At 37.5% G+C, this 25,006-nt stretch overlaps 1 protein-coding gene across 3 annotated transcripts in view; it reads right to left on the reverse strand.

Moving 5' to 3' along the window:
- LOC140688711 (ankyrin repeat domain-containing protein 26-like) overlaps positions 1 to 25,006 on the reverse strand; it is a 50,185-nt gene that overhangs the window by 13,371 nt on the left and 11,808 nt on the right. For 2 of the 3 annotated variants that reach the window (XM_072948439.1, XM_072948441.1), the window contains 16 exons: positions 24,857 to 24,926; positions 22,151 to 22,211; positions 21,876 to 22,063; positions 20,474 to 20,606; positions 20,005 to 20,066; positions 17,431 to 17,524; positions 14,980 to 15,008; positions 14,724 to 14,796; positions 12,726 to 12,980; positions 11,049 to 11,122; positions 10,417 to 10,558; positions 8,044 to 8,254; positions 6,656 to 6,839; positions 5,674 to 5,811; positions 3,721 to 4,233; positions 2,142 to 2,294 (listed from right to left, as the gene is read on the reverse strand). In XM_072948439.1, the coding sequence (XP_072804540.1) occupies positions 2,142 to 2,294; positions 3,721 to 4,233; positions 5,674 to 5,811; positions 6,656 to 6,839; positions 8,044 to 8,254; positions 10,417 to 10,558; positions 11,049 to 11,122; positions 12,726 to 12,980; positions 14,724 to 14,796; positions 14,980 to 15,008; positions 17,431 to 17,524; positions 20,005 to 20,066; positions 20,474 to 20,606; positions 21,876 to 22,063; positions 22,151 to 22,211; positions 24,857 to 24,926 (2,380 nt within the window). The remainder of the gene's footprint in view (positions 1 to 2,141; positions 2,295 to 3,720; positions 4,234 to 5,673; positions 5,812 to 6,655; positions 6,840 to 8,043; positions 8,255 to 10,416; positions 10,559 to 11,048; positions 11,123 to 12,725; positions 12,981 to 14,723; positions 14,797 to 14,979; positions 15,009 to 17,430; positions 17,525 to 20,004; positions 20,067 to 20,473; positions 20,607 to 21,875; positions 22,064 to 22,150; positions 22,212 to 24,856; positions 24,927 to 25,006) is intronic. The other variant, XM_072948440.1, reaches the window with a different exon arrangement.

Consider the following 25,006-nt stretch of genomic DNA (forward strand, 5'->3'; position numbering starts at 1 on the left):
GGAGTTACAGACATTCCGTGACACTGACATTTTATTATGATGTAAAACAACTGGTACTATGCAAGAAGACTCGGAAAGAGTTCTCATAACATCTGAATTGGTACTGGCATGGGACAGACATAGATCAATGCATCACCACTGAGAATCTAAAAGAAACCCTCACATTTACTGTCAACTGATTTTCAATACGAGTGTCAAATAACTGAATGAGACAATAATAGTCTTTTTAACAAATGGTACAGGGACAACTGGATATCCACATGCAAAAGAACGAAATTCGACCTCTACCTCATACAATATATATAAAATTAACTCTAAATGAAAGAGCTAAACCTACAAAATTCTTAGAAAAAACACAGGCATGTGTCTTCATGACTGGATCTGGCACTTGTTTCTTAGGGCAGTAAAAGACAGAAATAGATTAACTGAACTTCATCAATAATAAAAACTTCTACTCTTCAAAAGACACCATCAAGAAGGTAAGAAGGCAAGCTCCTGAACAGGAGGAAATACTTGAAAATCCTACATCTGATCAAAGGCTTGCACCCAGGATACAAAAAGGACTCTGACAATTCAATCATAAAAAGACAACCCAATTTGAAAATGGGCAAAAACCTAAACAGACAGGTCTTCAAAGAAGATACACAAATAGATAAGCTCATGAAAAGATCCCCAACATTCTTAGTCATTAGAAAAATACAAATCAAAGCCACAAGATGCCAGTTCACACCTACCAGGAGAGCTGATGACCAGTGGTGACAGGAATGCATAGAAATTGGGAGAATTATACACTTTGGATAAAAATGTTAGATGGTGCAGCCACTCTGGAAAACAGTATGGCAGGGCCTCAAAAGGTTAAACAGAGTTACCATATGACCCATGTGACAGCATTTCCATCCTTAAGTATATTCCCCAAAGAAGTGGAAACATGTTTACACCAAAACTTGGGACAGCAAGTCCCAATGTTCACAGCAGCATTATTAGCAATAGCCAAAAAGCAGAGGCAACCCAAAGGTCCATCAACTGATGGATGGATAAATGGTTTAGCCCCACAACCGAGTACTGTTCGACAATAAACAGAAATGGAAATACTGACAAGCGCTGTAACATGGATGAACCTGGAAGACGTTCTGTCAAATGAAAAAAGCTAATCATGAAGGACCGCACAGCATGTGATTCCATTCCTGGGAAACACCCAGAACAGGCACATCTATAGAGACAGAAGTCAGACTGGTGGTTGCCGGGGGATGGGGGGCTGCAGTGCTGGGGGTGATGGCCAAGGGATGCAGGCTTTCTTTTTGGGGTGATGGGAATGTTCTAAAATTGATTGTGGTGACAGCTGCACATCTCTGAATATACTAGGAGATACTAACTATGCATCCTAAATGGGCGAATTATATGATATGTGAATATTTTTCTTTTTTGGTGGAGGAAAGTAATTAAGTTTTACTTATTTATTTTTAGAGGAGGTACAGGGGATCGAACCCAGGACCTTGTGTATGCTAAGCATGCACTCTACCACTTGAGTTATGCAATCCCCCTATAATATGTGAATTGTATCTCAACAAAGTTAAAAAAAAAATCCAAAGGCAGGATCCAGACAATTTTCTTAATTCTCTACGTTGGGTGTACAGATGTGATCTGAAATTCTCCATGCTTTGACAACATGTCTAAAATGAATAGAAAATGAAGGCAATGTCTAACTTCAACTGGTTTGTATAATGACCTTTCTGCACAAGGTATTCTGAGATCCATGAAATAAATACACACACGTTCTATATCCATTCACAAAAGTGAAGTTGAGACATGACAATTTTCTGGAACATTCCATGAAACATTATCCTCTGATTTTATCTAGCTTGCCTCATTGTGGCGAGAGATCACTAAAACATACTGTTTAATAGGGAAAAAAAGTTAACTTCTGTGAGAAAAGAGGTATAATTCTCAACTTCTCTAAGGGTAAATATTATAAGAAAAAAAAAAGAATGGCAGAATGAAAGTCAACATTTAAGAAACAAGTGCATTATAAATAAAAGTGAAATTATAATGAAGATGCAAAAGAAAGCTGTCCCTGAAAAGCTGGTGGCCTGCAACACTCTGCGCTGCACGTTCATGGCCGATGTGCTGAATTTCATACATACTGGGTTTGCAGTTTGATGTGGCTTCCTCTCTCCATCCTGTCTCTTATTTTCTGAAGTAGTTTGATGATGTGCTGTCACCTCCAGGGATGCTTCCAACATGGACACTTTCTTTCGGGTGTCAGCCAGCTCTTGCTGAAGCTGTCTCATACGGGCCTAAAAAGATAACTCTGTTATTGAATTTTCAGTCACCTTATCATTAAGTTACATTAATAATATATAACTCCAACAAATGGGCTTTGAGAACTATCCCCACAGACATCAGTTCACCTTTTCCTCATAGACACACATTCCTGTTTGCTGAATTTCATTAAACACACAGGTGTGACCCTCCTGCCTTACCGACAGGAAGTTAACTTAGACAATGGAGGCAGCCCCACCAGCCACTCCCTGCCCCTCCCAGGAAGCGGCCGAGCTTCACCCCCACTGAAGTCTCAGACAGGAAGGGGTGTGCGGGTGGGATGAGCGGTGGTCAGTTCCACACTGTGGAACATTCTCCCTCTTTCTCATTAGAGGCTTAAGTTCAGAGGTCTTCACATATTCAATCTGGTGTTTAAATCCTTCCAACAGACTCCCATCTCACAATAAAAACGAGGATATTCCAATGGTCTTTGGGGACCCGAGACAACCTGTCATCCCCTGCCTCCTGGACTGCAGCTCCTACGGCTCCCCCAACCCGTCCCACGCACTCCCTTCCTGCCACTCAGGACTCTGGCTGCTCCTCCTCAGTCTGAAAATGGGACCCCAGTGCCAGACTCGAACATCACAGAGCGCCCCACTTCCTCTGTACTGGACAAACTTAGATCCGAATGACAGTAACTGAGCCTTGCAATGAGAACTGTGAGCACATTATTTGAAAAAATGTTCAAAGTAAATTACAAATAGAACAGGGGAGACTAAGTCAAACACAGTTTTGCTAAAATTTACATTTGTCCCAAATTATGACTGAATGAAAAGTAGATGCCTTTAAGGAATGGAGAGGTCATAACAATACATGATTTGAGATGAAAGTATTTCTAAATTTAATTCCAATTGACATGAATAAAAATAAAGTAATATCAACTAAAAATGTATGAAAAGCTACTGAAGGAAAAGTGCTGCAAGATACAGCATTTACACATTAACTGTCAAGGTAATCCACACAATTGAATCTTTTCTCTCTTTCTCACTTTTTTTTTGTTTACTTTTTTTGTTCACATAACTGAATCTTAATTTCAAATTACTCATTTTAGGTCTAAGCATTTCATTTATCTGCTTCACGATACTAAAATGTGGTGACAGAAAGATTAGAATGATTTGGGCAGTATAAATTACTAAGACCTGCCTGTATCTGTCAACAGCTTATAGCTTAATCTCTTAGAATTTCAGGTGACACGGCATCTTTACTCAAAGTAAAGCACCTCTCAGGTCTAATTTTTGTTTGCTGCATACAAAAAATGCCTTTAGGCTGCTTTACAGTGTATATATGTATAGCCCGCACATTTTTTATATTCTACTAGTTTCAACGTTCAGCTTCCATCAGATACTACTTTGAATTCTCTTTGAGGAAGTCTGAAAATTAGTTCCCTTTCTGGGTACTTACTTCCATTTCTGCTCTGTCCGTTTCATACTGACACAGTCTGTCCTTTAAACATCTGCATTCTTTAATTAACTCCTTGTTTCCTTCCTCCAGCATCAGAACTCGTCTGCTCATGGCTTCAAGTTTCCCCATGTGATCCAGAAATGGCTCTGGGGTATTAAATATTGTCTTTTCGCTTCTGGCTTCATTTCGAGCAACTTCTAGTTGCTGTCGAAGCAACGTGTTTTCACTTTGTAGTTTACATATTGTCTCCTTCAAGAGTGCCTGCTTTGCAATGTATTTGATGACGTCCCCTTGTTTGCTCTGAGACAAGGGTTCAGTTTCCTTGTTTGAACGCTGGGCTTGGCCTCGGTCTCTGTGCACACACTGTAATACCAACGTCGTTGGTCTAAGAGCATCTCTCCTGGGATGGAGCTCAATTTCTGGGCCACGGAATTGACGTTCAGCTTCAGCAAGTTGCTGAGGAAGCACCTCGCTGCTATCTTTTGGGTCAGACAGCTCAAAATCCATTGTGTCCTGTAAGTGAAACCCCTCATCTCTTACTCTTTGAACTGTAACGCAATAAACTGACATATCATAATTTCCTTTGAAGTGGAAGACTAATCTCTAAGTTTATACAACAAAAAGTTTGCAGTAACTGGGTATCCAACTGGAAAAACTTAAGGTGGATACAAATCTCAAACTTCAACCAGAAATCCCCTAAAGTTCAAAAATTTAATTAAAGACAGTGAATCCATGAAAGCTAAAAAGAAACCACAAAAGGATGTTTAAGAAGCTCAGAATCGGAAAGGCCTTTCTTTCTCTGAAATACAACAAACCCAAAAGGCTTAAAATAAAAAATGCATAAATCTGACTACACTTAAAAATTATGTCTGACATCTAACCTTTACAGCTACCTCCAAAGTAAGAGCCTTAGCTCTGTAGAAATTGGGACAGGTTAGATTTCCTAAAAAATTCTTTCCTGAGAATATTCCATAAACATTCTCCCTTTCTAACATTTTTAGAGCGAGTTATAAGAATTACATCTACGGATAAATGATAAACCTAAGCACTGTACTAAGCACGTCTACAAACATCAGTTAACTCATTTAGCTGTGACAATTCTGGAATAAAGGGTTAAAAACACAAGCAAGCTGCAGGGTTTTCCCCAGGGCTTCTGAGTCTACGACTCTTACACCAAACCAAAGCTACTTCTCTAGGATAAATACATAAACACAAGAGAAGCCTTCTATTTCCCTAATGGTGAATACACTAAAGGTAAAGAAGGTCAAATTTACAGAGCTCTTCTTAGAAAATCAGGAGACTATTTGCTTCTGCAATAATTTTTATTTCTTCTTCATGCTGTTTATAACAGTAATGGATGTGAAACAGCAGGGAAATACAGTGAACTGTTTTATTAAAAATAAAGTCCTGATCAATAAATTATCACTAAGAATAGATTATGGCATATCTATCACTGTATTCGAAAGCTCCTTGTACTGAAATCGGATACCACATGGAGCAGAGCGTTACCTTCTATCACACGTAGGAGAATGACACCCAAACTACGGTTTCTGAACTGGCTATACTTTTTCCTCCTTACCATCAGTGGAAATGATAAAGTAACCTCTCCATTCGTCTATCAAAGGAGTGAGATCACTGCCAGAAACTAGAATGCTTGCGTTAGTAGCAACAGTTTTGGATCATGGAAAGTTCATCAATTCCTATGGACAATATTAACAGCCTCTCCTTGGATGAGGCCATTGTGAATGTCACTACATCACTGTTGCTGGCAAGTGGATTTGAATTCAAAATATCGCTTTATCCAATAGGCCGGAAATGAAACCCCCAGAAAATGTATTTACATATGCAGGCTTTTAAAACCCTCTATACTTTCTGTACCTACAGTTTTGGTTTTTAAACTATATAAGTATACAAATTCACACACACACGTTTGAAGATGACTAAAGAAAATACCTCAGCATTCATTTTCTCATTAGCCTTTTCTGCCTCCTTTTGTTGGGAAAGACGATGGGCCAGGACTTCATCTTGTATTACTCGGGCATTCTGCTCTCGGGAAAGTTGTCTCTGAGCGTCATTTCGCTCTTCTAAAACCTGAAGACATATGACATTAGGGTTTGGGTTTTACACCATGAAAAAAAGTCAAAAAAAGCTTAGGAGGGGAATCTTTAAAAAAATTTTTAAAACCTGTTAATAAGAAGTAGCCTTTTTAAGCACAGGGACCTTTAATGCACATAAATAACAAATTCTAATACACATGACAGCTAAATGTATCACAGAGCAAAAACACAAGGGATGTAGTATCATGAAAGAAAAACTTTTTTAGCACTTTTTAACTTGAGTTATAGTCATTTTACAATGTTGTGTCAAATTCCACTGTAGAGCACAATTTTTCAGTTGTACATGAACATATATATATTCATTGTGACTTTTTTTGGGGAGCTAACACAAGATCTTGCATATATCTCCCTGTGCTGTACAGTATAATCTTGTTTATCTATTCTGCATATGCCTGTCAGTATCTACAAATTTTGAAATCCCAGTGACAGAAAATTTCTTTATAAGGCATTTAACCAGTTCCATCATAGTCTCAAGGTGATTTAGCCTGGATTTTAACTTCAAAAAGCCAAAATTAACACCTGGATTTGAATTAGACTTGTTACTTTGTTCAATGGACCAAAACCGTCAATCCTTATGTTAATGATGAAGCTCAATTTAACTTTCATTCCTTCATTCAGAAAAGACACAGAGCATCTATTAGATGCCAAGAACACCAAAAAATTAGTAAATTAAGCTCTAAATGTCATAGTTCATATTTAGGATGAGATAAATTTTATTTGTTTTAAATGAAAATATAGATTAATTCAAAAGAATATTATAAATAATATTGATGAAACAGTGTTAGAGGTACGAAACTTTCACATTATGACTAATTTACCTGATTTGGTTTATTCCTTACGCTCTTCAGTTTGCATTCTAGTGCTCGGGCAGTGCTTTCAAGTTGTTGTTTCAGGTCAACTTGCTCATTGTATTGTTTCTCTTTTCTTTTTAAATCATCCTTACATTTTTCATATAATGTATAAGCATTTTTCTTCTTCTTGTTTTCTTGTTCTAATGTGCATCTGCAGTGAAATATGCTTACCTTAAAATTTATTTTGTTAGAAAATTAAAAGTTCACTTTATGATGTGATTCTTCACATGCTCATTTATTACCCTAATGTTATTTCTATGTTCTCAATTTTTTTTTTCATTTCTAAGTCTCACATTTTAATTTCCTCACTTCAATCTCTTCATAAAGATATACACACACACATACGTTTGAAAAGTAGCAATGAAAAGACAAAATGCTACTGGGTTTCAGACAAGAGTAACTCTGGTCAATAGTGTAGGGAAGAAATCTTGCAATTATTCAGTAAGGTTTGAATTGAAAATTACCCTTTTTTCCCCACATAGTCATAAATTACTCCTTCATTGGGACAGAGAATTTAGTTACTAGTTAAAAGAGAAGTTGCTATTTAGAAACAAGTGTATAAGTTCATGAGAGATAAAATTTCAACTTCCTGAAGTATTACAGGGACTCCTACATGATCTCCAGCGGAAGGTTAACATCCGCAGGTGTCTTTTCCAGAACACAGACCCGCTAATTAGCATAATCCAAGGCGAGGCTGGGGAGTCTACTCCCTGATGCCCTACACTATGTTTCTTCTTTTGCAACACTTTGAACTTACCTTGTGGAATATTATTTATTTAGTAAATCATTTTTAAATCCCTTTTGGTACAAGGCAGGATCCACAGTAAGTAATTAAAAAATAAAGAGTAATCCATGCTTTCAGCATAGACCTTTGAACTAATCTTATCTCTGTATGAGAGCGATGCTGAATAAACTAACCAGTAATCACTTTCCACTTTACTTTTCAGTCCATCCATTCATATGTTAAGAATCAAACTGCATAAATTTTTTTTAAAGTTTCTGCCTTGAGAAAAATGGTCATTTCATAATTCTGCAAGTGGGAATGTAAAGTAATACAAACTTTCTGGAGGACAATTGAGATATAAGGATCAAAGATTTGTTTTAAAGAAATATAGGAGGATATATATATGTGTGTGTGTATATATATATACATATATATATATGTATATATATATGTATATATATATGGCTGTGTTATTTCCAAGAGTCTCATATTCCACAATATTAATGAAATTTTCTCCCTTGTAAAATCCCAAAAGGTAAGTGAGCAATTATAAGGCTTCTCCTACATACCTACAGTATTAAAGTAAATATAAAGAGTTCAAATATTTCTTTAAAACCAAGAAATTCAGTACCTCATGCGGCAGAGCTCTCGTTCCCACTCCACATTTTGAAGTTTTAACTGTGATTTTGCTTCTCTTGTTTTCAGCAGCTCTGTGTGTAGCCAGTTCACCTTATTTTCCATTTCTTTAAGTTTTCCTCTAAGTACTGCACAGTCAGATTCTTTAAGTTCTATTGATCTGACTGAATCAACTGGATCCTGAATGTTCAATAACCGATCAGAATCTGCATTAGGAAGAAAACAAAAACAGAAACAAAATACATGAATACTTTTTGTGTATAAAGAACTGTGCATTTTCACATTCATTCATCCATACTTTGAACAAATGGATATTGAGCATCTATAACGTGCAAGACATTCTTCTAAGCTCTGCAGATATTAAAAGAGTGACAAAGTAGTATTATGAACATTACGCAAATAAATTTGACAACTCAGATGAAGTGGGTAAAATTCCTTGAAGGGGAGAAATTACAAAAGCTCAATTAAGAAAGAACAAACAAGCTAAAAAAGCCCTATATCTTAAAAACAAAAACAAAAGTCCTATTTAAAGACCTTACGACAAAGAAAACTCCAGTCCCAATGGTTACACTGGTGAATTCTACCAAGTATTTTAGGAAAATTTAATACCAGTTCTACACAAATTCTCCTCAAAAAACGAAGAGGAAGAAATATGTCCTCATTCTCTAAAACTGACATTACCCTGAATCCAAAACCAGACAAAGATATTACAAGAAAGAAAACTAATGTCATGAAAATGGAGGTAAAAATTCTAAACAAGACATTAGCGAATTAAATCCAACAATACAGGATAATTCATTGTGACCAAGTCGGGTGTATCCCAAGAATGCAGGGCTGTTTTAACACTTAAAAGTCAATGCTATTCATCATAGTAACAAACTAAAAAAGAAACCATATGATCATGTCAGTGGATAAAAAGAGGCACTTGTCAAACCTCAACACCTATTCCTGATAAAAACTTCCAGGAAACTAGGAACCAAGGGATCATCTTCACTATGACAAAGATCTATGCTAAGCCTACAGCTGACACCATACGCAACGTTGAAAAACGGAATGCTTTTCCCAGAAGGTGAGGAACCGGACAGGAGTGGCTTCTCTTACTCCTTCTAATCAGCACCGTACTGAAGCCAGTGCAATCAGGCAACATAAAGAACCAAAAGGCATCTGGATGGGAAATGAAGAGGTAAAACTGTCAGCTAATCAGCGGGGAATATGATTATATGGTGAGAGTCAGCTAACTCCAATCTGTGGGCTGGGTTGCTTGCTTTGGTAAATAAACTTTTACCACATCCATTACAGCCACGTCCATTAACTTGTGTATTGTCTATGGCTACTCTTGTTGCAACGGTGACAGAGCTGATTAGCTGTGACAGGGAATGTATTTATTTATTGGCTGCAAGTCTTAAATGTGAACTATCTTTAGTAAGACAGTAGTTTAAAGAAGAAAAAGCTTGACCACCTCTGGTTATGTAGAAAATCTGAGAGAATCCATAAAAAGGCTACTAGAACTAACAAATAGGTTCAGCCAGGTTGGAGGGCACAGAGTCAGCATACAGAAATCAACTGTATTTCTATCATCAGAAACTAAAATTTAAAATACATTATTTTAAAACAAATAAATAAAAATATACAACTTATAATCTCACTGAAAAATAAGAAATACAGGTAAACTCATAAAAGACGGAAAGACCCAGACACTAAAAACTCTAAAATATTACTGAGAAAATCAAGGAAGACCTATGTAAACGGAGAAATCAACTTTGTTCGGGGTTAAAAATTCCGTATTGTTAAGAAGTCAATTCTCCCCAAATTAATCTACAGATTCAACATAATCTACATCTCATTTCCAGGACACTATCAGACTTTTTTTTTTTTTTACATTGACAAGCTGATTCTAAAACTCATGTGGAAAGAAGGGTAATAAATGGAAACAAGATGAAGCCAGAGGACTGTGGCCTTTAACCATGGAGCTACAGAAGCAGGAGCTGGATTTTAGGCAAGGAGGTAACAAAGACCTGAATTTTAAAAACTGTCTAGTAATCACGGTTGCGGTGTAGACCAAGGTCCCAGGAGGCAGAGCGGCGGCCAAGAAAGTCCTGAGGTGATTTCAGCGTTCTAGGAGGGAAGCAGTGATGACCTGACCCCGGGTGAAGGCGTAGGAGCAGCAGAGGCAACAGAAAGCACAGGGAGAGGGGACGGCCACAGCCCCTGGCTGGCAGCGCACACGTCTGATTCTGCTTCAACACAGAGCAGGCTTCTGAGACGCAGCGGCCTGTGACGCAGCCGCGCTCCCCGGGCAGCGCTGGGTGTGCACACGTCACCGCGAGACACTTAAACAGGCTGTGCAGTCACACGGGGGGGGGCCTACCTTCACTCTCCGGGCCAAGTCGTTTGACTGGCCTCAGGGTGTTCTTAGAGTTATGGAAAAGCGACTCAGAATCCTCGGAAGCTGTCCCCGGTGACAGAGTTAAGTCATCGAGGCCATCCACAGAATTCATCTGCTCTTTGACCTAGGAATAAATAATGCTATTTCACAGTGTCCAACATAGTTATAAAATATGCTCAGTGTACAGAGGTGATAGATATCCATCTTTTTATGAGAGCAAAAACAGAGACACTTCTCGAAAGAACTGATTTCTGTCAAAAGGCTAACTTTATCAATAGTGTTTCTAAATGATTTTTAAGTAAATGTTTCTACAACAAAGGAGGATTTTCTGTTTTTCCACTCTATCTTTTATAATTTTTTTTTACCACAGGAAAACAATATTCAGGAAGGTTTTTTTGACTCAATTCCAAGGATAAAGTTTAACTATAAATGATTATAGATCCTAACAATACTTTAAGTTTTGTAACTAGATAGAATGCTATTAAAAACTAAATATTAAATAATTATTTATTGACTCTAAAAGTCTAGTTTGAAAGGCAATTTCTTTTGAACTGTGTTATTAAAGCACAGAAAACAGTATTAAACCAGAAATTTAAATTTACATTTTTACATACCTGTGAGTGGTTATTTTCACTTCCATCAAGTCTTTCTTCCTCTTCCTCAGATGTCCTTTCTAAGTCTAGGTCTGCTGAAAAATGAATGTGCTTAGTTAAAATTCATTTTCATCTAGAACAGCTAGATAAAAGGCATCACCTTTATAAAAACATAAAACACATTTCATCAATTGACAGTTTAAATTAAGCTTCATCTTTAGCCGGATATTTACTTCTTTAAGAAATACTTCTAATTATTTAAAACTTCAACAAACTATTCGGGAAATACTAGATGTTACCAGATTAAAGGCATACAAACATCTCAAAGTTTCACTCACAAACTGATTCACCAGACATGAACAAAAAGAGAAATAAAACAAAATTTAAAAATACGGTAGAAATATACAAAGTCACGATAGACTCTATTCTCTACCTCCTAACAGTACCTTTTTTAACAACATACCAAGCTTCAAGAGCAATGTCATTCATGGTTTCCAAAATTATTGCTACTTTTTATGCTTTTATCTTTCCTTTATCTGAAATGTTTCCCTCTACTGTTCTGACAAGTTCCTTTGCCTTTTTGAAGACTCAGCCTGCTCTGTGAAGTCCTCCTTGATTACAGCTCTCTTTCCGCAGAGACACAGGGATCTCTTTCCTTGGAGCTACCTTGGTACTTCACAGATTTTTCTAGTGTGTCTTCACCAGCTGAACTGTAAACTATTTCTTTACATGTCTATCCTCTTTGCTCCCATGCTGTAGAGTATCTGCTCTCTTAAAAGTATCTGTGTATAAACTATTTATTAGAAAAACTTTCAGTTTTGAGCTTGTAGTCACTACTATAGGAGATAACTGAGAATCTTTTCCAAATACAACATTAATTCTGCAGGTAAGGATAGAAAAGATAAAACTACAGGAGCAGAAAAAACATTGTAAGACTTATTACTACAGCTCTAATTATATCACTGATTAAGGCACTAAATTAATTGGTATGTAAAGTAGAACACGTATTAGATGTGGTTAATCAACAGACTGGGTATCCTAGAAGAATTAGAATTGATATTCCATATATTATTTTTAAGTGATCAAGCACTCCTTAAAAACCAATATCCTTTTCGACCCATCAATCCATTAAAAATAATAAAACAAGCTGATACACTGTGCGGACACAGTTAAGAAGGAGGTCCTGTGTAGCAAATTCCCAATGTCTGCCACTACCGCTGGGAAAGCCACTTCTAACATACAGAAAGGCAGAGAATATACTAGAAATACTTTGATATTTAGTTGCAGAGGTGCTTTTTCAGTTACACTGAATACAGCTATAACAAATATTTATAAATTCAGAGCTAGATAAAAATAAAGCTAAGAAACCATACTTTGAGAAGGGAATCTTTGGATGTCCACCTAGGTTTCCCAACTACTCACAAAGCTCTAGACATCATCCTCCTACCCGCTCTCAGGAGTGTGCTAAATACTATTCTGAATGAACTTACTTTCTCCTAATTCTCTTTGCTATTTAATATGTTGCTTTGATCAGAGGTTGAATGTAAATGTCATGCAAAAAGGTATTGTCCGGTTGTAGGTTGCATAAAAGGAGTAAACACAAAGGAGATCCTGCCACAAAATGATTTCTGCAAAGTCAGAGTATGGTGAAGCCACGCACAGGTAGACCATGGCTAGCTCTCTGTGCTGCTTTATTACCTTCTTTGCTGCTTCTGTTCTCTGGCAGCTGTGACTCACACAGGCCACGGAGCGCTGCGTTTTCTGACAGAGACACGGCTCCAATATTCACCTGGTCTTTATCTACCAGGGCCGTCTGCCTCAGTTCTGTGGGTGCTGACTGGTTTGTGGTCACTGATTGTGATACCAACGGACATTTGTCAACTTTCAAATGCTTGGCTCTTTGACCAGCCTCATTATTGAGGCTCAAACTAGTAGAAACCCACTCTGAAGGACCTGAAAACAAAGTTTCCACTTATTAGAATGTGAATAACAATACAAACTTGACTAACTTTTACAAATTCTCTTCCCAGAGCAGCAGCCCCATGCCCTCCTCTCCCCCAAACACACTGCTCCTTCCCAGCTGGTTGCACTTTACATGTCATTGCTGTTCATATAGGGAACCACTGTCTCTCTTTTTTCTACCTTTTCTAGTATTACTAATTTGGATTCACTCATCACTCTCTAGAAAACAGTCTATATTCTGTAAGAGCTTTATGAATAATTACGACTCTTCAACATATGAAGTTTTTCATTAACAAAATGTATGCCTAACCAGCCATTTACTGGACGTTTAAATATGCATGACAGTATTGAGTCCTAGAGATGCGGGCTTTAAGAAAACTTCTACTGAATGGTACTATTTAAATTACAATGAGGCAGTCTTTCCTCAATGTACCAATATCTTCAGAATTCTTACCTTAAGCCTTGGATAAACATCATAAATTTATGTAAGAAAGGATAGCCTTGAGTGACTAATTTTTTCCATATAAAAATAGGGTAAATCTAGGTACAAACTAGATCCAAAGAGTACAGAGTGCCATCAGACAGGAAATACGTAACAAAAATGTTTTCCTTTTTTAAAAAGAATTAAGTTGTCAGATTCAAAATTTTTAAGGCAAGTTAAAGAAAAAAAGGCAAGAAATGTAGACGTGAACTTTAAAGCCCACCTCATCACAAGGGCCCCTTTATTATTTCACACCCATGAACCCTGTTTAAAACAGCAGTTCTCAAGTGTCATCTGAGAAGCCCTGAAGCCCCATGTTCCCTCCATCTAGGGAGTCCAGGAGGTCAAAACTATTTTCACAATAATACTGAATGCTATTTTCATTCTCATTCTCTGTTAAGTGTGCAGTGGAGGTTTCCGGATACATGACATTTGAGAACATCATAGCTCTAATGGCTAATGGAATGTTTGTGCGTGCTTGTTTTTTAAATCTTTCAGTTCTATTTTCTAATATACTAAACATCAATAGATACAACCCACTTAACAGTTCTTCAGAATTTTCAATAATTTTTAGTAGTATAAAAAATATCCTAAACCCAAAAACTTTTAGGATTATTGGTTTAAAAGATCATATCTACCAAACATTAAGGTAGGACTAATTACTTCCATCATTTTTAATAATCAAAGACACCACACACACACACAGAGAGAGAGAGAGCGCTAATCAAAACATCCAGTTGCCTTAAGACATTTGGGCTAGGGAAATAGCTCAGTGGTAGAGCACATGCTTAGCATGCACAAGGTTCTGGGTTCAATCCCTAGGACCTTCATTAATAAATAAATACAGAAATAAATATCATCAATGTGATAGCACTAGATGAAATAATTAAAGTGAAATATGACTGACATGTTAGCAAGTGAAGCTTTACTCTACGTAAAGGTCAGAATTCAATTAAGCATTTTAAAACTCTGGAAAAATCTTAGAACCTAATAATCTCTCAGAATCCCTGAGAAGTACAGGGACTCCAAACTGAGCACTTTGGTGTCTCCCAACATCAATAGAAACATCCAAGTCAAAGCTGACATTTTAAAACTCTATTTCTTATGCTTATACATATTTTTCAAACATGGATACCGATCATAACACCTGCCTTATTTATATCATCTTTCAATTAAATTAGAAAAAATAAAAGGAATTAGGAATAAGAAGACTGTACTTCATTTCATAGTTAAATTTGTATTGCAAAATTTACCTGATTTGAATCTTTGTAAATTCTTCATTGCTCGTGTTTTTTTAGGAACAGAATCTTTCACTCCAACTGCAGGCTGAATGGTTTTTGAAACAAACTGATTAATCATGTGCATTTGATACAATCTGTAGTAATAATTCAAGGGTGGAGGGTCTAGCTCAGTGGCAGAGTGCCTGCTTAGCAGTGCATGAGGTCCTAGGCTAAATTCCCAGTACCCTCATTAAAAAAAAATTCAAGATAAAAGTATAAAAGTTTTTACCTTCAGGTGAGGATATTTTTCAGTAGAACCTAAAAGCCAAAAGGGACACATAATCAATTATAAGTAAATATGAAAGCCAACTATCCAGTCATGCGGTTAGTACTGAGCGCAATCCTCATGCTTGCTTTGGAAATGAACACGTTAGGTTTCGGTGTTTTGTTTTTCAGGGGCAGTTAGGACAGCAACAAGACAGACATATGAATCCATGATAGATACTGAATAAAGAGCAGGAATATAGGTTTAACAAAACATGCAGTTAAGATGTCAAAACTACGAGTACGTTTCAAATGACTTTATAAAATAGAAACGTGCACATATACAAGTGTGAACATGCTGCCTGAGGAGGAGAAAAGCGATTTTTAATCAGAGGAACAAGTCACGGCTCCAAGAAGACAAAAGTGAAAGCTGATGGTAAAATGCAACAGCACATCTTTCATGCGACTGACACCATTAGACTACAAGTGTTTATCATGCTCTTCAATTTGTCCTGTGATTCAGGAAGTCCACAGTTGTGATGGCAGTTCATTTGAATGTGCAGTTCACTTCTCGTCAGAGAAAGCGTTATGAATTGATCAGCCTGGATACACACTTGTAGAATAATCGTTCATAAAAATATTCATTTTTTCCCATATCCACATGGGCTACCGGTATGCCTACATTTCTTGGATCCTCTAGCCATCAAAGTTTCTTGATCCACTCATGCAAGAAAGAATGTATACTGAGCTTTCAATATTGAAATCTGGTGATCAAAAAAAAATTTCATTGCCACAGAATTATTAGACATTAAAAGTCTTTTATGTTTCAAAACCTGTGTAGTATTCACTGAAAATAACAACTTTAGCATTTATGGAATGAATCCTATTAATTTCTTTTATTTCCAAAATTGGTTTGGTAAATCAGGCTAATGTATAAAAGGATTCTTGTGAAATAAATATCTTATCAAAAAATAACATATATTAAAAACAACAACAACAACAACACAGCCAATGCTTCATATTCAAGTTAGTCTCATTTGAATAACAAATACCAATACAACATTTATCTTTGAAGCCTGACAGGAGGAGAGGCTGTGGTTTACCCCAATTCTAGGCCCCCTCCTGATTCCAGTATTCTCTGGATTGGCAATGATCTAACCTGGCTTCAGTGCAAATACACTGATGCCATCGAAAAGGAGTTCTCTCAAGTTTCCCCTCAATTCCAAAATCACCTACCTGCGGCTTTTTTTCCTCCTTCCTTCCTTTCACTTTCCTCTTCAAAGGTACCTCTATATCTGTGGTCTTAATTCTTCCCCTTTTCTATTCTTTTGATGGACGATCCCCACCACTTCTTTTCCCTCTCTGCTTAGCAGCAGTAGCTTACACCTCTAATTTCTACTTCAACTCTTTGCCTCCCTCTGACTATGAACATGCTCAGAAAGAAAAACAAAATCGTGCTTTTCCTTGTTGCTGTTGTCTTTAACTCCCCAGTGGCTCTTCTTCCAGATTCCCTTAAACACAACTCTACCCTCTGAGCGTGATCTGAAGACCAGCAACATGGGCATCACCTGACAGCTTGTTAGAAACGCAGACCCACTGCTCAGAATGTGCGCTTTTCACTGGGTCCCCAGGTGACTAAAATTTGAGAAACTCTGGTCTATACCGAGTCTGCTTCTATAGCACTCGGACTTAACTGATCCCTCTGAAACAGCCGCACGCGTCTCCCAGTAACACTTCCCCAAAAACTGCATCAGGATCTGCAGACTTTTCAGTGGACTCTTTACCAGGCTCCAGCTCCCCTGACCTCCCCGGAACGCACCCTGCTCTCCACCTCTTTCCCACTCTCTTCTGTTGGCCTATGAGACACCATCCTGTAAGGCAGCAACACGCTGCATGACACGAAGGTCCAGACATTGACAGCTGACCACACCCGCCTGTGCTCACCGGCAGCCACACCCAGCTCTGCGTGATCAGGTACCGCAGTCCTCGCCGCCTTCCTAACGGTCAGGGGACGGGCGAGTGGGACATTCTGCTGTGCCTCCCGGACAAGGTTTGGTGCTGGAAGGAGCTCACTTCATACCCATCTCATTTCAAACACTCTTCTCTTCCTTCTTCTAAAGAACTATTCTACATTACCACCTCCTGCCAGGGACCCCCCCTCCTTTTCCTTCATCTACTCCCCTCCTCTCTACCTCCCTCATTCTTCACTCCCTCCTTCCCTCCTCCTGGTTTCCTGACTGTCCTCAGGTCACAGAGCATCTTGAAACAAAACTAACAACTGAGCTCCTTGAACAGCATTCTAGTTTAATCTGTTGCTGACACCTGGTAAGATATACAATTTACTTCCTTTCCTCCTCTTTTTTCTCACTGTATGTTCAACAGGTGATTTTCTTTGGCTGAGAGAATAGATCCAAATCCATGTTTTAAATCAACATTCTGTAAAATGACTTTTTTTGGAATAAAATACAGTACTTACTTTCTATTTGTCCATTTAATGTATTTTTTTCTCCTAGACCTGCAGCTCCAGATAAATGATCAACACGGTTCGGTAGTTCAATCTCGGAGATACTCTGTTAAAATTAATATTAATAATGAGTTGCATAAAGATTTCCTGATCCCTTTCTAAGAAAATACCTGCGTTTCCTATCTTATTATTATTTTTTTAATTTCCTACTTTAAAAGCAATTAGACTTGAAAACAAAATAAGCATATCCTGGAAACCCAAACATTTAAATAGAAAATTTCATATGCACTCTTTAGATCAAGTCTATCTTTTATCTTCAGTTGGCTTTTGATCTTCTGTAAACTGAGCATGGAAAGCTAGAGCAAATATTTTCACAGACAAAATACTGACTTACATGCAGATTTCAACAAAGAATTAACTTCAAAGCACCTAATTCCATTTTGCATTCCTCGACAAAAGAAGAGGACGTTTAAAAAACATGTATTTTTATACATATAACTGAATTGCTTTGCAGGTACACTTGAAACTAATATTATAAACTGACTACACTTCAATAAAAAATTAAAATACATATTTAAATATATTCTTTAATAAGTATGCTATACATTTAAAATATTTCTTAGGACAGATATTGTTTTTAGCATTAAAATAACATACATGGCATGAAAACAAGCCTTGGAGCCTGTCATGTTGAGTATTAACAGAACACTGTGGAAACTGCTACATTTCAGTAAACAAAGGCTTACCAGAATCTATTATTTGATAAAACTTTTATTGATAGGGAAAATAGTTGAATAAAGTACTAAAGTAGAAAGAAAAACATTTATGTTTAAATTAACAGCAGAAAAATTTTAAATGTAGCTATGCAGCTCTTCAAAGAAGTACCATAAGCTTTACTTCACTGAGGGAAGAATAAGAACACCGTTTAGTGACCACCCGCATGTGCCAGGCCCTTATGATGCACATTCTCTTCTCTACACACAACAATAACAACAGTGACTCTAAGGACGGTTACCCACTTGCTGCTTCCTGGCCGCTCCAAAATGCTGGAGTACCATGATGAGCAGATGTCACCCACTGTTCTCTGTCTGGAACGTCCCTCCCCTGGACCTTCGTGTGACTGGCTCCTTCCTGTCCGTCACCTGGCAGCTTTGGTCACACTCAGCTCTTTCCTGACTACCTAAATTCCACCCTTACTCCACCCCCGTCCTAACTACAAACTCCCCCACTGTTGTCGAACCTCACGCTCTCCACGTTCCTTACGTGAAGGACTTACTGTCCCTGATACAGGGTTCCTGTTTACTTGTTCTTCTGTTCCTGCCACTACAGCCTAACCCCTCAGCTGCTACATTCAGTGTCTAACTGCCTGGTGCAGAGCTGGTGTTCAGGAACAGGAATTTAGTTAAGGTCAAAACATGGAAAATCCCCAGAAGGCGTCAAGTACCAAAGCACTACGTACCTATCGGAGATCTCCGATAATAGCCTACCGACACTCAACATACCCCAAGTGAGAAATCCCCGTGCCCGCTCTAACTTTCCCACTTTATTGTCCTTCAGATTTTAAAAAGGTGTCCTCAACATTTCAGTAGGTCACTAGTGGCCACTGTGATCATTCTTACATTTCTATAGCACCCTTTGCAGTTGACAACGTGTTTTCAGATTTGTTACCACATTTTTGTTCATGACACATAACCTGAGAGGTAGGCATCAGTACCATGTTTTTGAACGAGCTCACTGACATTCAAACAAGTCAGACAAGTTTTTCCAAGATCTCACAGTGGGTCAGAACCAGGATGCTACCACGTCTGCTGACTTCAAGTACAGGACCTGCCGAGATCCAAGAGTTCAGGCTCTTCTGACCTCTTTCCACGGCTATCACCTTGCAATAGGTCATCACTACCTTGTACTTAGCTTCCTTCAAGTTCGGTCGCCATAAAGGTAGTCAGTGCATGCTATTTTCTACCCAAAATGGGCTGTCCTCAGTAAAACATCACTAAACCAAACTGGTGGTATTTTAATCCCACATATTTACTACTATTCCCCATGCTTTTGCTTCTCCTGAAATGTTCGCTGCAGATCTACTTGACAATCCAAATATAATAATACTTTCAAGTCGCAGGCACTGGCTTTCCAAGGTCAAAGTGGTTAAACAAACAAAAACACCGGTTTTTTGTGTTTTTTTTTTTTTTTAGTACAACCTGTTTCTCTCTGAATCTAAGAGTTTTACACATTCATTTATAACAAAGAAACAAACATCTGGTCACAGGCCGACCAAGAATTATTTTCTTCAGTTTTTAGAAAATGTAACTTCAGAACCCAAACCGATTCCCTGTGACTTCTAAGCCTTGGCTTTTGCACTACATACAGCAGTTTCATTAGGCGAGTCTGGAAAATTAACACAAGTGCACTCTGCAGTGGCATGACATGTAGCACGGAATGACTTTACTAAGTGAGGGTTAAAGTGAGGAACCAAAATTTTGCTGGGCAAATGTAAAAGTGAGAAAGTGAAGTCAAAACATCCCTCCATTTATGTTTCAACATCACGCAATGCTTACATTTGAACATAATAATAATAGAAGACAGTACCTCAAAAGCCCGGGATGATTCTGCATCTTTCTTTCCTTTGAATCTTAATGCTGGTGTTGCATCTACAAAATGCAGTCACAGATACATTAATGAGAACACATACCACTGGGAAGTTTAAATACACATAAGTCTATCTTGATTCATGAATATGTCAACAAATTAAAGTGGCACGAAAGAATTTCAGAGGGTTGAAGCATTTTCTGGAAGAAAACTTGGTCGTAGTTGGGATATTTATGAAGGAAGATGGCAAAAGAAAAACACTTAAGAAGAAATGGATATCAGATTTGGATCTACACACTTCAGATTTTTTACACTACTTTTTTTTTTTTTAATGGAGGTACCGGGAATTGAACCCAGGACCTCGTGCATGCTAAACGTGTGCTCTCCCACTGAGCTATACCCTCCCCCCTCCAACCACACTAGCTTTTAAGCAGAGAAGAAAACCCATAGATGCTCCCTGACTTCCCACCTCTGTCGCTTTTGTGTGCTCCGTCTCCATCAGTAGAAATCAACTTGCTCTGATCTGCTTGCTCCTTTAGAACACCGTTAACTGCCCGAGTGCCGTTCTCTTTTCCCCCAGTTTTTGGCTTTGTTGCCTCTCCCTATAAAAACAAAACACAATGTCACAAAAACCCAACATCAGAAAACATCATATTCCTACACTTGGTCATTCAATCAGTCAGTCAGGAAGACAACATATAGTTACTGTATCCATCAAATCATAGGCATTCTCCTGGGAGAAGCTGGCAATATACATAAAAGACAGATTCTGCTCTACACTCTAGGGGAGGTAGAGACACATGAAAGTGAATCAACACAGACAAGTTATCATTCAACAGCTCTACACCCGAAGTGAACAGATACAGTAAGGGCACAAAGGAGAGAAGAGACTTGCTGCATGCCAATAGCTCCGGGAATGCTGGGAAGACCAGACTGTGTCTTAAAAGACAGACCCAGTGCAAAGAGCAGATGTGAAGGGGGTTCTAAAAAGGGCAGCCTGAGCCGAAGGTTGAGCTGTGAAACAGCATGATAAGTCACATGGAAAACTAGAACTCAGTTACTGGGGACGGAATGGAGAGACAAAATTTGCTAGATTAAATATAAGACATCACTTCATTAATTTAAATGTGAGGCTATCTAAAAAAATAACTTCAAGTTAAAACTAGCTTCCATAGGGAACTGTATTCAATATCTCACAAAAAAACTATAATGGGAAAGAAAGAAAAATTGGTTATATATATATATATATATAAAACCAAATCACTTTACTGCACACCTGTAACTCATACAATACTGTACATCAACTACATTTGAATTAAAAAACAAACTTCCATAACCAAAAAGAAAAAAGGTGAGGGTCAAATTTTCTTTCTGTTGTTCATAAAATCAGCTCTATGTCCTTCAGAAGAGTCTGAGCACTTTCTTCCATGACCTGACTTTTCCTTCTCTTAATTTGAATTAGAGATAATTTCTGTCATAATGTGTGCTATAGAGTTCCTGCTCTCACTTAACCCCACTATTTCTGCTGTGTCTGTATAATCATCTCTCTCATTTTGACACTCATACATCTTGTCCTTATTAGATGAACGCTTCCCCTTTGTACCCCTGCCCATCTTCATATTCATCCAGCTGTTCTTTCCTGTTGCTCTCTTACTCTTTCTTTTCTTAATGGCATATCTGAGAACTGTTTATTGCCACCAACCTTTACAAATCTCAGTCCTGCACGTGTACCTCTCTTGTTGTCACACTGTTTTCTATTGTGATCTTGAGGACTTCCATTCCTGTGTAGGATCCTTTTCATCCCCATGAGAATCAGGGGGACGGTAAGTGAAAAAGCACAGGAAGGAAAAGTTAAAAACAAAACGACTTACCTCTGAAACACCAAGGACTGCTGAAGACGAGAGAGATTCCGGTTCTGGGAAGGGAGGGTGAGAAAAGCCTGAAACTTCACTGGATGGTTGGGAAAAGGTTCTAACTGCATCTTCATTTTCACTATTAGAATTATGGTCCTCAAAGACGGTGCTAGTTCCTGGTTTCAAAACACCATCTTTTGCCTCTGCTGTAGTGAAAACAAGGTACAGTAGATGAAATGATCTGTAATTTCTCATCAGTGAAAACACAAAAAGACAGTCTTCAAATAACTTACTGTTTATCACGGGTTCTTCCCAGGCCCGAATTAGCTTGGCAAATCTTGGATGCCGGACTTTCTAGAGAAGAAAATTGCAGCTTTAAGAACAACAAATATGAAATTGAATAAAGTAACTGTAACATTCCCCATTCCTAGATGATCTAACAAAGAGCGCTGGCTTTGGAGTCATTCAGATATGGATTCAAGTCCCGGGTCTGTCATTTACCAACCTACATCTTCTCATGGGGTGAGGATTATGACAGATGACCTCAGGGGTCCCAAAATTTTACTTTCTTTACCCCTCATTGATTATTATACAAACACTATGGTATCCATTAGATGACTTTCTTGACCAAAATGATCTAGAACAAAATCTTATACCTGATAGTTTAGAGTCGTATTGAAAAACCTCACATTAAGAAATTTAAAGTGGTGGTTGTATTTTGAAATGTGTTTGCATGATTTATATATGTGTGAATGATCTCTCATGGGGGAAATATGAGAGTTTACTTTTTAGCAGTATCTTATTTGGATGAGTTAGAACGGCAAACAGTATAAGCTACTTCTATTCCATTCGCCAAAAAGCTACAGACAAATGGTTGTTCATAGTCAGTTACTTCTAAGAAAGAGGAATAAGAACAAAAGTAATTCTGAGGGGCAATGACTCATGAGTGAAAGCCACACACATAGTAAACAGAAAGCTGTCACTAAATATGTTCACAGAGGCAGAGTGAGATGGACTGAAAGAGCAGACACCGAGGAAGTGTTTTCTGCAGAGAAATATTAGGTTTGGGGAAAATCATTTAAAAAAAAAGTGGGGAGGAGGAAGAAAAGAAAAAATGAGACATGACTAGTGAAGTACAAACTTAAGGCAAGTAAAAAGGAAAATGTAAGTATAACAAGGCATGTGGAGAAATATATATATTTCAGCATTTATATATAATAGATCAGGGATGTATCAGTATTGTTAGGGATATACGATGAGTGAAAGCCTCTGTTTTACCTTTTTATTATATATATATAAAAATATATAAGTTATATATGCAAGTATATATATTATTCAGCAAATTTTATAAAAATATGAAAATATATGGCATATAAAACATATATATAAAACAAAGGCCTTTCTTCATAGTATATCCCCAATAATACTGACTTGTATTACCCCACAACTGTTTGTTTGTAAACACTGCTATAAGTAACAGTTAAATTTTGTCACGTAAGTCACTCAACTGAACATGGTCATCTCTCACTACCTGAATGCTGCAAATTATTACTAGAGGGAGAGAAAAATAGATTTTGGAAAATTCCTAACACATCAGCTTTCCACCTAGACAAAGAACTGGTAATCAGGATTCTAAGGATAATAGATAGCTTGAAAAGATATATTTCATGGAACATGAGAGGGGGCTAAAAGAAGGTCAAAAAGTTTTCATCTCAAATTCTAAGCTCACAGTTGCTGGATACTGAAAAACAGACTGTAACCTTTTCCTATTTATCATATACTTCTTATCTATTTCCTCGGCATTTATGACATATTTCCTCTCATAACAACTGAACTTTTACAGCCTAAACAAAGGGAACAGAAATTTAAGTCATATTTTTAGAATCCAAATAGATTTCATTATGATAGAGTGTGCATGTTGTATCACCTGCAGCATGGTGCAGAAGTCCATGTCTCCTCATGCACTCACATTCATAGAATACTAAAATGCTTCTTACATTTAAGACCTTATTCTAGGTGCTCCAGGAAATGCACAATTACGTTCCCTAATCTCTAGCGGTGTATACTGATGCAGGGGCTATAAGATGAATATGTAAATAACTACACTACAAAATGTCTGAAACTTGAAATTTTAGAATGGGACACGGGGACTGGACATACTTTTTAAAACTGTAATATGAAAGAATTCTGAAATAGGTTTCATCATATGGTTGTTATTAAGAGTCTACTTTTAAAGCTGGCTGTTATTTTAGGGAAAACATGTATTCTTCAGTTAGATGCAGAGTTTTGAATATATTCATAATGGGATAATTTAGAAAACACAGAGGAATCTCTTTATAATATGGATTTTGAGAAACAGAATTTTAATTTCTAAATTACTAGAATTTCAACTATTATTTTAGTCTTAAATGCAGAACCAGAGAGAGAAATAAAGTAAAAAAAAAAACAACAAAAAACAAAACAACCCTCTTACCTCACAACTCTCTGATACCAAAATAGTAAGTGTCCAAGGGGGAAAAAAAAAGATACATGCTACTTAAGTTTTGGAACTGAAAGGCCCCAGGAAGAGGCCATGACTATCACAGTAAGTAGCTCTGTGCACTGAAGAGGTCCCTGAGGCACAAGTATTATACAAATGCTGTCAGTGTGGTTTGAAAGTCAAAGAATCCTTATCCTTGGCCAAGCTTCACACCCTCCTCTATTGTGGGAAACCTTTCCACAGTACAACTTTCCTGTCACGATCTATTTTCTAGTCCATTTTGCTTCAGCCTCATCTTCAGTATTTACCAAAGTAAAAAAAAAAAAAAAGAAAAGAAAAGAAAGAAAAAGAAAAGAAAAGAAAAAAACCTGCCATATTTTAATAAAATGGTTTACTCAGACCAACTTTCTCATACAAACATAAAACAATGATAGGCAGAACACTGCTAAATTTTAAGAGTAAATACTACACAAAACTAAATTCAGAGCAGAAAAGTTAATTTCACAAGAAAACACTTTACCTTGGCAGCAAGATCTAAGTTACCATCTGATGGAGGCCGTGAATCATCAATATCATGTTTGGGTGAAATACTTTGAAGAAAAATACACATCATAAATGAGTGAGTTCATTTCTTTAAACAAACAAGTCACACAAGTCTATGCTGAGGGAT

This window comes from Vicugna pacos, chromosome 23 (assembly GCF_048564905.1).
Source record: "Vicugna pacos chromosome 23, VicPac4, whole genome shotgun sequence".
NCBI lineage: Eukaryota > Metazoa > Chordata > Mammalia > Artiodactyla > Camelidae > Vicugna > Vicugna pacos.